The 14,187-nt window shown below is 35.9% G+C and overlaps 1 protein-coding gene across 2 annotated transcripts; it reads left to right on the top strand.

The window, feature by feature from the left end:
• Positions 1-1,087: 1,087 nt before the first annotated feature.
• On the top strand, positions 1,088-4,023 carry LOC112195928 (cyanate hydratase). 2 transcript variants are annotated; one of them, XM_024336159.2, is made up of 5 exons: positions 1,088-1,440; positions 2,021-2,092; positions 2,980-3,088; positions 3,492-3,546; positions 3,690-4,023. In XM_024336159.2, exons 1-4 carry the CDS (start codon positions 1,172-1,174, stop codon positions 3,528-3,530), a joined length of 489 nt encoding a protein of 162 aa, XP_024191927.1. In that variant the 5' UTR covers positions 1,088-1,171; the 3' UTR covers positions 3,531-3,546; positions 3,690-4,023. The 2 variants fall into 2 exon arrangements, with proteins under 2 accessions (XP_024191927.1, XP_024191926.1); XM_024336158.2 differs by having other exon boundaries at positions 1,092-1,440; positions 3,687-4,023.
• Positions 4,024-14,187: the final 10,164 nt, after the last annotated feature.

The following is a 14,187-nucleotide window of genomic DNA, read 5'->3' as shown; positions in this document are numbered from 1 at the left end:
TCTGAGGAGAATGTGGCAGATTTGTTCACCAAATCATTGCCTAAGGACACATTTGAGAAACATGTGAAAAGCATAGGAATGCGAAGACTTTCCAAGCTCCCTAGATTAATGTAAGTATCAGGGGGAGGTGTAGACGTCAGGGGGAGTCTAACACACACATGTCATACTCAAATATAAAAGGTGCGTTGTGCTCTTTTCCTTCGACCAAGGTGTATTTTTGTCCCACATGGTTTTTATTGTTACTTGGCAAGGTTTTTAGTAAGGCAACAACTCATGCACCATTTCGTCTTTGACTTGGCACAAGGGGGAGTGTTAAAGGAAAAACATATTGTGTGCCTTCGTCAAAGTGATTGACGGAGAGGGAATCAAGCAATTACCGATTAAAATCAATCAGCATGGATTACAAACCAATCAGTAGTTAATGTCATCATCGTAATTGTTCTTTCTATTGTAATTCTCTCCCTATATAAAGGGGTTATGAAATGAAATGAGTAGATCAATTCCAATCCATTTTTACTTTTACAGTGTTTTAATTCTATTTATTTAACTACCTCTTGATACGTAAGTGTGTGAATATTTATTTGAAATGGAGAAAGAGCTTTTGATAGAAATGAATTACCTGCTCATCCTTTGTAAAAGACCCCAACTTCCAAAGCTCATGAAAACATAACTTATTGTTATTTCGTGTATCTATATAAAAAAAAAAAAATCACCTGGGCCAGGAGAAGGATTGACATTAACCCAAGCCTTGAGTTGGTCTTTAACATGTCAAACCCAAATTCCCTTCCAACTTCAAAAGCTCCAAACCCCCAACTTGCTCCACATCAATGTCATACACAGTCTCTCTTGCACAACTTGTAAGAAGATGATGTTTTGTCTCCCAACAAAATGCAGCAGCCAGCAGCCACACTACTGCCTGGTACATGCATAATGGAATTTGCTCTCCAAATGAACTAAATTTGCAGCTCTAATTATTAAAGCAAAACCTTATTTTTATACCAAAACAATCCCATAAAGCAAAGCTTATCCGACAAAAATCCAATAAACCCAACACAACTGGGCCTTTTCCTCCCAATATACTGTACCACTCCCAGAGTAACACTGCCTCCATAAGTGTATAAAAGAGGCAGAGACACACAGAGAGCAATACACAGAGTCAAACTAAAAACAAATGGCAGAGAACAAAGCAAGCATAACCCATCAGCTCCAGAGTGTGAAACGCAAGTGTGGCAAGTCATATAGTCAGATAGCCAAGGAGACAGGCCTGACCAATGTCTATGTTGCCCAGCTTCTGAGACGCCAAGCTCAGCTCAAGGCTGAAACTGCCCCCAAGTTGAGGGCTGCCCTTCCCGACCTGCCCGAGGACCTGATTGCGGAAATGATGACTCCACCCTTGAGGTCATATGATCCCCAATTGATTCAGGATCCCACTATTTACAGGTGGAAACCTCTAAAGTCTTGTTCTTTCATGGTTTTTAGTTCTAATAATTTAATGGGTTGTTTCTTTTTTTCAAATTTATCAAACTCTAGTTCTGATAAGAATCTTGGGTGGCTTTCACATATACATAGTAACCATATTGTTGGATTGTTCATAAGCTTTGTTATTATCTATATGGTGAGGGGCCCTTGTTGTGTTGTGCCAAAATGGGATATGATTAAGGCAAAATTATACTTTTGGTTTAGGCACAATTTCAGTTTAGTCCGCTAAATAATAATTCTAAAAAAGTTATAAAATATCTGTTTTTGATCATTTCCATCAAACAATCGGTTAGAAATGTAAAGATAGACCACATCAACAAGGTGATTTAAAAGTGTAGTGATAGCTAACGAGAGTCTTACAGAACAGTGATAACTGGAGATAGTGCAGAGTGTATAGAATAATCGTGCTTCATCCATGTTATATTCATACTTGATTTTTTTTTTTTTTTTTGTCCTTCTCTTTTACAAAGTGTTGATGTTGAGAATATTTTGAAGTGGTTTATATGGTTGCCTTTCATCTGATGATTCTTCAATGCTGTAGGTTGAATGAAGCAGTTATGCATTTTGGTGAAAGCATCAAGGAGATTATCAATGAGGAATATGGTGATGGCATGTAAGTTCCACTTTGTGTCGGTGCCTTGATATACAAAAAATTGCTACAGGATTGTTTACAGACTTGGTTCTTGATGAACTCTGTTGAGATTATAAGTCGTATCTGAACTTAATATCTGATTCTTGAAAAAAAAAATTGTATTCAGTTTGCCTGGACTCTTGGAATTTCCCAAATTAGATTAATTTACCTCTGTTAACTATTTCACATTCCATATGGAGCTGAAGGGCCTGGATTCCAGTTCTGTATGCATTTTCTTATTCCTCACCCAAATGATCACTTCATTTTTTATTTTCTTTTCTACTTGAAGACGTTGAGAGGTTTGAACAAGTGATTAATGATGGGATAATCCAATAGCTGACCCTCCTTTTCTTTTTATGCACAGTTTAGATACAAAAGTGGATATATATGCTAAAATAGTGTCTTTGCTTTTTCTTTGAATCCAATTGGGCTTAATTGTTTTGAATGCCTCTACCTATTCTCGGAACAATTAAACAGTAGGTTTTTCTGTTTCCCCAAACCAAGTGACTCGTGTTAGTACTAAATGCAATGAGATTGGATTTCTGTGGTGCTTCTCTTTTGAATATTTTTGTGCTTTGTTACCGCTCACATTGGCTTTTCATGATGTATCCTTTTCAAAAGTTCCAAAATCATGATAGAATGGTTTTTCTAGCAGTGTAGCACTAAAAAATGGAATCATATAGTAACATTTTCTTTGATTTGAAACTCATTAGTATTTGAGCACTACTGCTAATGAAATATTGGCAGTTACGGTGAGTGATACATATAGTACCCAAGACAACTCATGTTTGAATTGCTGTACTAGGTTAGAAAAATTTATTTCACAAATTTTTTCTTCTCAAACTTAATTCATTTTGTTTCATCTGTAGTATGTCAGCTATAGATTTCTACTGCTCAGTCGACAAAGTTAAAGGTGTGGATGGTAAGGACCGTGTAGTTCTGACATTTGATGGGAAATATTTGCCTCATACTGAGCAGGTCAGTTGCATTCCTAGTTCGCTGCCTTTTCCTGAGTATCTTATTTATAGATGTAAAATTTGAAAATAGATTAAACAAGAAATCAATAGTAAATCTTATTGCACAAGTAGCCTTTAAAGAACAAATTAGAAACTATAGATGATTGTACTTTCTTTGTGATTGAAGATGCTCAACTCTAATCATGACTAATATGTGAAAATATCAACATCAGACTATTTGCTCACAAGTTTGACAGACCAAGTTAGTACAATATTCCATTCATGTAGAAGATACATTATTTATTATATTTTGGCTTTGTATATGGCCAAGGTTGAATTGAATATAGGGATGCTCATGCTGTTGAAGGCAGCTACCCTTCTGTGCTTTATTTGTTTTCACAATATCCCAATTTCTGGAAATGCAGAAATCGGAGCACATGGTTTCAAGGCTGAATTTAGGATAGCCTCATGCTGAAGCAGGTCTTGCAAACTTTTATGTTTACTTGATCAGTGATCTCCTTTCATTTCTTTATAACCCTTATAAACAAATTCTTTAGTTGACCTCCATTTATAATCCTTTACTATGATTATGCTTAAATTGTTCACTTTTTCATGGACAGAAGATGGTTTCAAACCTGGAAGGAAGATAATATTTATACAGCCTCATGCTGAGGCGGGTGTTGAAAATTTATTTCCCCTTTTACCATAAGCTCCAAGCAGTATTCTATCAAAATACTGTAATGTATGGTGTTGCATGGAAATCAAATCACCTGGTTTGCAGGCTGCTAGGAAGATGATGTTGCAGCCTCAGCTCATGTTGACACAGTGTTTTTTTTTTTTTTTCCTTTTATCAATAAACTCCATGTATTTACCTATAGTTGTTGTGCTGCATGCTCTAGTGCTGAGGCAAGTGTTGTAAACTTTGTCCTATGAATAAAATCTTTGCATTTCCCTTTAGTTGTCAGTGTTACCTGCATCTTTTCACTTGCATCTGGCCTGTCTGTTTTACACGGTTAATTTCAACGACCGCCGCAGATGCGCTTCAACCGCACGTGAGTGCGGGTATTGGATATAACTGGTATCAACAATGCAATTTCAAAATTTTGAAATTAAGCACTGTGCGAGAACCAACACCATTGATCTTTCCGAGTTTGGAGGGAGATGAGAGTTGAGGAAAGAGAAGATAGTGAGACTGCAAAGATATGAAGAGGAGAGTGAAAAGCCGACCTTACCGGTGATATTGCAAAGAGGGCAGAGATATGGATTCCAAAATAATACTTGGAGAATATGACAACACTGTTTCCAAAATCTGCAGAGTAAAAAAAGGTAAATAGTTGAGACTTGAGAGGCTTAAGTTGTTCATTCTTCTTAGTATGAAAATTAGAATCAAAGTATACATACCTGTGAGCAGGGGTGGATTCACATATAGGCGAGCTTAGGCGCTTGCCTAGGTTGGGTTTTTTTTATTTACCTTTGATTATATAGGTTGGCTGTAGGCAAGTTATGTAAAAATGACAGAAAAGAGCAAAACCAGATGAATTTGGGGAAGAAGACGACTACAAGGCGGTCAATTCTTTTTTTTCTTTGATAGTAACTCAAAACGACGTCGTTTTGAGCTTTTCATTTAATATTAATGATAGGCCAAAACGATGTCGTTTTAAAACTAAATTAAAAAAAAAAAATCCAAAAAAAGCCTAAGGCGCAGTTCAAATAGAAATTGGGTTAGCAGACGTCGATTTGTCTGCTACTTACATCGTTCTCCCAAATTCCCAATTTTGGAGAGCTTCCATATCTCTCTTTAGCCCTATTGTTTGGATTCATTTGGCAATTGAAGATTGCAATTGATCCATTGACAATCAAGTAAGTTTTTTTTTTTTTTTTTTGGATCATGATGTTTGATGATGATGCTTTGAAACGTTTCAATGTCTCAAAGTCCAGGGCTTATTGCATCCTTGACATTGAAAGCTTGACCCATTATGCTTTGATGATGATGCTTTGATTCCTATAATTACATAGCTACTGAGTACTGACCATATTTATGCTATTGGATTTCATCAAATTATGCTACTGAACTTTAACACAATCCATTTAAGCTACTGAACTAGTGAACTTCATCAAATTAGAATTAGTTTATCCATTTGTATGCATTTTATTATTTTATGGCAAATTGACAATATCTTTTATGCGTAAAATTCAATGACAACAGTTATGAAGAGATAATTTTAAAAAGTATCGAGACCAGAAGAGACTTCATCTTCTACGAAGAACAATGTTGATAGTGAAAGCTCAAAGAAAAATGAACTTGAAGCAATTTTGGATAATCTTACTAACTTAATTTGAATCTTGCCTTACCTAAGAAAAAATCATGGATCCGCCACTGCCTGTGAGACTTGAAAATTAGAATCAAAGTATACATACCTATGAGACTTGGGAGGCTTAAGTTGTATCGGACCTTAAACTACTTGCAGGACTCAGCTTAGCCGTTGTTCACTTGTGGTGTTGCTGTTGGAACTTGTGGGACTTTAGTCCGACATGGAAGAAGTTTTGAAGGCTCGTAGTTTTTATAAGGAAACATCCATGTAAAGAAGTAAATGGGTGATAAGTTTAGAGGTGGGCTTTGTGGGCTTTTCTATTGGGTTTCTTTTAGGATTATGCATATATATAAGGGAGAATTCCACAAATGATCACTCAACTATGACTCATTTGACACTTTGGTTAATATATCACTTAGGTCACTCAAGTATTACACTGTTATTCACAAAAGTCACCCAAGGGGCATTTTTTCTCACAACAAAGTGACTTTTGTGAATGACAAGGATTTCATTGGAATTTGGAACATATCACACGGGATATCCTTCTTTGACAACAGAAGGATATCCTATGTTCTTATCTCTATACCAATGAAGACAAGAGCAAGGTCTAAAGGCTAATGAACCTTGTTGTCATGACTTCAGTGAAAAACACAAAACTAAATTCAAACAGTCTTATCCCAAAATCCACATTACCCTTTGAAAGTGATATGTCGAAAGATGCACAACTTAAACCTTGCACTCAAATATCATCGTTGGTAATATAGTGATCAAGTAAGGGTCATTACCCGCTGAAGATTGTTCCTAAACTGCTAACCAAATGTCACAAACTACTCTAAACTATGGTACTGAATAGTTAACGAAAATAAATTATTTAACTAACCTAGACTCGATGAAATTTTCTGAAAATTTTATAGGACACTAAAGATACAGTGAGTAACACGTTTATAAAATTTTAGAACAATCGGAGTTGATTTGATGTATGAAATAACTCACGCAATACTGAACACAGAAAATTAACAAAGCAGAAACAGATTTTTTTTTTTTTTTTTAACTTTAAAACTATTGATAGAAACAAAGCTAAGGACTGATTCTCCAGCACAAACACACTCAATCATATCAAAGCTCAGTTATGGAATCCTAATTCTCAATTGAATTCACCCGAAGTTAACTCACAAGCTTGAATTAACCCATTACCCTTTCTTAGTTCCTCGTTAAGTGAATACAAGCTCACCACTTAATCTATTTTCGAGTATGCAACCTAGACATACAAGCTCGCTAAGTTTAACATATCATAATCATTAAGCAAAAAAAGGGTTTGGATAAATCTAGGGTCACAAGTATGTTGGTAGTCTTGCTAAACCTAGGATTTGAGTCACATGTAATTCGAGAAAACATTTTGCTACTCAATTGGAATGAACACACGACATATACGAATCTAGTGTTACTCCTAGCATTAGAACCCTAACCTATTCATTTAGCTGTGCACCTAAACAAACAAGTAAAGATTCATCCTGTAGACACAGTGAAACAAACACTCAATTGATAACATAGAAAACCAAAATCTGAATTGTCATCAATATGTGACTTGATACACATTTACGCAAGCATACGTATCATTGTCAAGATAGGGAAGTATTGAGCCCAAAGTTTATCGTACCACGGGGATTAGTGGCAAACCCACAATCCTTGGGTGGTCGGAACTAAAGTCACTAAGCAAACAAAATAAAAATAAAGTGAATAAAAAGGCTAATCTAAGGCACCAAGCCTTAGCAATGCTCAGCTTTTGTTTTCACCAAAGCCTAATCAAAACTAAGAACCTAGTGGTGGATATGCACAAATGAGTCTAAATTTGTAGGGGGTTTTGAATTGGGAATCAACTAAATTAAACATAACCGAAAAGTAAACTAAACAACTAATTAACGAACTAGAAAATTCAATTTGGGTTTTCAAATTAATGGGAACATGGGAGTGTCAAGTGATTCACACTAACTATCTTGCAAATATTGATGCCAATTTCACAAATGCATGCATTTCCTATATGTGTCGAGTCCCGTATCTAGTACCGGTTAAGGCTACTAAATCAATTATCCTTTCGGTGTATTGGCTATGCCGGTTAAGGCCACAATCAACTCTCTAATATGGGCATTACGCCGGTTAGGGCCGCAATATCCAAAATTAGAGGCCTAGGGAGCAAGATAATAGAGACCCAAGCAAACTTAGCTACAATTAAGCTAGCTAATGGTTACCACACTTAAATCCTAGATGCTACAAGACTAATAAGTTGTCAATTTATCAACCTACTCATCACAATTGCCCACAACATAATTTCAAAGGTTGACAAAGCCTAGAAACATGCTTCTAAGGACCAATAAATTCGGATTTAAAGCATACACAATGGAAATTGCATTTATTAAAATTAAAGCATCAATATTTATACCAGATGAGTTAGGGCTTCACAACCCTAACTCCCAAAATTGAACTACTCACTATCCGTAGTCAAATACACCATCAATAGCAAATAAAATTATGGAATAGATAATAAGGAAGAGAGGGGAGAGTTAGCTTGGTCACTCCTAGCTATGAGCTAGTATGAACCAAACAATTTCTTCACCCAACTACCCAAAATAGAGGTGTGATGCTCTTGATGATGATTCCCTTGAAGCCTTTGAGTAAGTCCTTCTAAATTCCCAAAATAAAACTAAAGAAAATGAAGAGGGAAGAGGAGAGGATGAGAGCAGCCCAAAGGGCTGCCCAGTTTTGGTGCGGCGCTGTGTGTCCCTCAGTGGTGTATGTGATCAAATCATAAGAGAAATGCTGCTAGTGCCACGTGTTGAACAAAAGAGGGCTGAGCAGATAAGATGGTGGCACGTGAATAGAAGAGCTCGTGATGGGCTTCTTGGAATGATCAATTAAGCATGACATAATTTCTGCCATGTGCCAAGAGGATAATTAAGCAATGGGTGATTAGCTTCCTTGCATGCTGCACGCTGCTACAACATAATTAATTAACCAATTAATCTTCATTGCATATGTAATCAATTAAACTTAATTGCTAAATTAAGATTTCTGTAATTTCATCCTTTTGATAAAAACTCCGAATTGCTCTATTTTTTATTCATTTTTCCTTGATTTCCGCAAATCCGCTTATTTCCTACACAATAAATAAAATTGGATTAATCATATATTAATTAATTTAGGGATTAGCTTATTTCAAGTGTTTTAGATACAATTACATGCATAGAAATGCGTGTAATCAATATGAATTGAGCATGTTTGGGGCTTTGAAATTGCCCCTAGCTACAAAAGTATTTAGCTAGGCATAGTCATGAAGAAAACAAAAACTAGAAGAAAGGAAGAGATGATGGCTAAATGATAGCAGAAAGGATGTCGTTCTTTCTCCTCTTGTGCCACAGAACTTGCATCTAGAGTAGACGTCCCTTCTTTATTGCTTAGGTTAGGAGATTTGCACTTCTTTTCCTTTTAGGATTCAAATAGCTTCTCCTCTAAGATTCCTAATAATTTTCACCCATTAAAAATATGTCATATATCTCTAATAGACAGAGATTAGACAGATCTGGTTGTGCCATGGATGGCTCTTCGAGTTGGGGGTGATGGCGGGTTGTGGCGCTAGCATGATCAGGCTGTGACAGGGATTGGTGTTCGGAATTTGGCTTTTGGCAGTGGCTGGGCTTCCAGTAATGACTGGGAGACAGCTTGCAGAGGCTCGTTGCTAGGTGATGCGTCGACCGGTAGGGTCGCTGCGGACTGGTTACGTGGTAGTAAGGCTTGGTGGCATTGCAGGGTGGCTCGGCGGTGTTGTAGAAGTGGTGGATGCAAGGTAGTTGCACGAAGGCTCATGGCGCTGCAAAAATGGTGGTCGCGGCAACCTTGTGGAAAAAAATTTTGTTTGTTTCTTTTTTCGTATTTCGGGATTTAAAGAAAATTTCCATTTCCACGGTCGCATTGCCCTTTGTCGTTTTTTTTTTAATTATGATCTGCCCTACACAAAAAATTTCGTTTTAGGGCGATATGGTGTTGGCGGTGTAATTCCCATGATCAATACAAAAGTTGAAATTTTTCAAAAAAAAAAAAAAAAAAAATGTCATAGACAAATAATATCAAGTAAAAAAATACATACATGTCTAGCTTTTTACCCGTACATCTGGTTAAAGTTTAAATTGGGTTTGAAGTAATGAAAAATGGGCTACATTTCACCTCTTAAAGTTTAAAATTGGGTTTGAAGCAATGAAAAAGGTCAAGGACAGGCAGGTGGGAAAAGAAAAGGAGTTAGAGTTGAATTTAACTAATTTGCTCACCTTTATGCATAGTGATTAGTGGGATGTTGCTATAATGGTTGATTGATAGTATGAAGTGCTCACTATAAATGTTCCTTAAAGATTAGAGATTAGTCTGTTAGATTGACATTCATGAGTTTTATTTGTATATTGATTTTAAGATACTAATATTCTATGAAAATGCTACTTGAATAGTTTTGAAATGCTACTATTACCATCAAACAAATCTATTATTAGTTTCTCTGTTTTTTTCTAAATAACTGATTTATTGGAAAAAAAAGCTACTAATACTGTTTGACAATACTACTAGTATACTTTGAAAAACTCTATCACTTTCAAATAAGCCTACTGTTCATTTTTGTTAGTTACTCTATGTATTTTCATTCATGTCAAAACAAGAAGCTAATAATCTAGTTGATAGAGTTTTAGATTCATGTGTTTTCATTTACGCCTATCTACTGATCTTTGTCATATCTTTGTTCTTCCAAAAATTCTTTCATTTTTTTGTTGCAGTCAATAGCTCTCTATAACTGTTATAGTGACTTTTCAACATAGTGATAGTAGTTTTTGGTGCTTACGTTAATATATTTTCAAGTTGATGTGAATGGCTTTTCCGTTTTATTTTTGATTGATTTCAAGTTAGTAGCTCTCTATAACTAGTATAGTGGTTTTTCATCTTAGCTTTCTATGCCTATGATAGTATCCTTTAAACTAATTTCAGTAGCTTTTTTGTTTTCAAGTCGTCTTCTGTCAATAGCTTATCAAATTGGAAAATCAGGATTTTTTTTATGAAATTCAATTTTCTTTTTGTTGTGATTTCGTATATCTAGCTTTTTTTGCTTGATATTTTTGTTAGACTATCAACATGGATAATCAGTTGGTTTTGTTACAACTAGTATCTATGTCAGTAGTTTTTTTGATACTGGTCAAGTAGGTTTGTACATGTGTTATAGTAGCTTTATATACTTATGTCAGTAGCTTTTTCATTGCTTGTTTTTAATTATCTAGTTGGTAAGGAGTGCCAAGTTTATGGTGCAACAACACGTTGCTGTTTTTAATTGGCATTTCAAATACTAATATTTTGTTGTATTTTTGTTCTTGGCAAATTTCTTCTCCTTTGCATTTGCAGTAGTAGATTCTGAAAATCATGTGAATTTGGACAGTGAAGCCTTCATTGACCAAGAAATATTCATCCGGCAAACCAAGCAATGTTGAAATGAAGTTTGGTGCTGAAGGTGACAAAATTATGCCTATGGCCAATGTAGTGTGGTAGAGCATCATAACCAAAAACATCAACAGTGTCCAACTGAAAAATGACAGTAGCATTACAACATTGATAGTAGCTTTATACAACTACTGTAATAGATTTTCACAATAATGGCAGTAGCTTTTTACATTTATAAAAATAGCTGTTTACATAGTTATATTATTATTGAACCCTGCATACTTTTTGTTTCATTGAATATGTCAATTGCAGTAGCATTTTTATTTTGGTTGTATCATTTACATTTCCATAGCTTTGTTAGTCGATGAGAATAACTTTCTTAGTCTTTAGGAGTAGTTTTTGTTCTGCTTAGTAATAGTTTTTGTTATGCTTGGTTATTGCTTTAAGCGTTGATGAGAATAACTTTTGGTGATGGTGAGAGTACCTTTTGTTACTATTGAGAGTAGCTTACTGGTGTTGGTGACAGTAGCGTTTGTTTCTGGTGAGAGTAGTTTTGGTATTGATGACATTAGCTTTTGTTTTTAGGGAGCGTAGTTTTTGGTTATGGGGACAGTAGCTTTTGTGACCTCGATGGAGGTCGCCGAAAATCTTACCAGAGTGGATTTTGTTGCTAGTGACAGTATTTTTTGTTGTTAGTGACGGTAAATTTTTGTGATCACTGAAGACCTCGCCAGAAGTCGTCGGAGACCTTGCGGGAGTTAACCGGAAGTTGCTGGAGACCCTAGCTGGAGAGGAGAGAGAATGATTGTATCTTTTTCCTCTAATGAAATTTACGTAAATATGTTGATTTTTGTATCCAAAATTTAATATAATTTTTAATCTAGTGGCCTTATGGGGGAAAAAAATAGTTGGTGGCCCTATGGCTAAAAAACATTTAAAAATGACCTTATATATAATTGGCCCATAACATAGTTATTAATCCGGATAACTACAGATACTATGCTCAGAGACCATAAAATAATTTTTTTCATTTTGAATACGTTTCATTGCATTAGATGATCAGACAAAAAGCCAGAGTCTACATATACTTAAAGATAGAAAAATGGCAAGGTAACAACCAAGCTCCTATCTAAGTACTGCAAACTCATTAGAAGTCAAATTGAGCCCGCTTTTAAAGCGAATCCATAAACAAAGAACAACTCCGTGTCTTTTGAGGAAAAATCATCTTCTAACCCTTCATCCGAGCCAAGCACACAATTGCGATACGAAAAGAAAGCTACTTCCCAGGAAAAAAATAGGAGTAAATTCATCATCTATAAGCCTCTTTCTCCATTCCAACTCGAGATAATTACTAATTCCGTAGAACCATAATCTGAATTACGACTAGTACTTTAGAGACCATAAGACCCAACATCTCCCAAGGAGGTCAAAATCTCGGGCCAGGCCAACGTCAAGCACTAAGTAATAAATGAAGATGTCAAGGTACCCTCCACCCTAGTCCAATTCAGAAAGGAACCAGACCTACTCAAATGGGCACATAGGAGAATGAGCCCTAGGCCCAGACCCAAAGACCCAAACCCAGGTAAAATGGCTAGCAGGAACACTTGCTTGTCTCTACTGCCAACCTGCAACCACCACCGCCACCGCCTTCGGCGGCTAGCCTCTCCGAACAAACATTAACCTTTCTTTCATCAAAGTTGCAGCACAATACCAACCCAACCCACCAACACAAGCACCCAGAGGTAAAACTCTTGTAGTTGAGAACCAGAAACTACCCAACTCTGATCAAACCACCATCGTTGAGACTAAATCAGAGCTCGACCTACCTCAGTCTCTCTCCACGAACCAGGAAGACACCACGCACCGTCCCCAACGCCTCCTCTTCAACCCAAGCGACGAGCCTGAACCAGTTCACACCCCTGTCTCACACGAAGACAACGTCCTCTGCGTGTCCGAAGAACACTAGCTTAATCTGCTTCAGACAACGGGAAACCTCCGTTGCTAGAGCCGGCGGAAAAGATAGGGTCGCTGCCGCCGCTCTCTCTAGAGTTTCTTTGTATAAGTTTTCCCACCCTGTGTTTTTTATTTAAGCTTATTTTACTACAAAGTCTTCCATAATTTGGCCGTGCAACTTATTTGTTTGTTCATTAAACGGAATTAATAACACATGTAATGACCATTTTGGTTAAATGCCATTAATTTTTCTTTATTGAAAGCCATATTTAATATTTGTAGTGACACGCTTATTCTTTAAGAGGGCATCCATCATTTAATCACTTACCATTAACCGATCGATGTTCCGTGAGCTGCCATGTTGAGCTAGCCTAACTAACACTGTAAGGTTATGAGTTCAAATTTCATTGACATCGGGGTAGGGTGGGGAAAAATTGTCGTCCAGAATAAAATAAAATAAAGCGCCTCACAATATGACTCTGTCTATTGTATCCCTTCCTCCACACCAAACTTCTTGATCTTAGAGTATCTTTAGCAATGCTAGCCAGTCTTGAATCAAATTTTAGCCAAAATGTCTAAAAAGTTATTTTGACTAACCACTTTAGAAATACATCTGTATCAGTACCCTCTATTTTTAGCTAATTTTGAGTTTATATTATTTTTTTTTAATGAAGATTAAATGGTTTAAATGTATTTATAAATTACATACTATAACCCAAAATGAATGTTTTAAATTATAGAAAGCCTCATCTCACTCTCTATATTTAGGAGCGAGATAGTTAAAAGTTATAATGGAGAGCCACTTAGAAGTCTGGTGCAACTGCTAAAATATATAAAAAGCTAAACATGCTCTCTAAAATAAATAAGAAGCCTAAATAGACAGTTTACTAAAGATGTTCTTAGATTCTGACATTTAAGTGCTCAAAAAAGAAAAAGAAAAAAGCTCAAGAGAAAAAAGGCTCAGAATTAGTGATAATTAATCAACGTTCACAAAAAAAAAGGTACAACAAATCGATACTTTGGAATACTTTTGGCATAAGAAAATCTGAAAATCTGAAAATCTTGGAATTTGTTTTTCCATTTATTATGGAAGCAGTCTTAATTGAATGCACGTACCTACCACAAAGTCGAACATTTTATTTAGTAGCTAATGAATTAGAGAATCCATATTCGAATCTCAATTCTTGGCTGGAGATTAATTTTCATAAGCATGCATTGGATCTGGATTGTCTTCTCCGGATAAGATTAATTTCCTTTTTTCTTTTCCTTTCTTGAGAGCTACGCCAAGAGAAATACAATTTTATCTACCATACATAATCTTCAATGCTAATACATCTTGTGTACTATAAAAACCATCTCTTGTGTGTTAGTAATCACCGCACAAATTCATCAAAAA

The sequence above is a fragment of the Rosa chinensis genome, chromosome 4, assembly GCF_002994745.2.
Source record: "Rosa chinensis cultivar Old Blush chromosome 4, RchiOBHm-V2, whole genome shotgun sequence".
NCBI classification, from domain to species: Eukaryota; Viridiplantae; Streptophyta; class Magnoliopsida; order Rosales; family Rosaceae; genus Rosa; species Rosa chinensis.
This window is presented reverse-complemented; position numbering and strand designations above follow the sequence as displayed.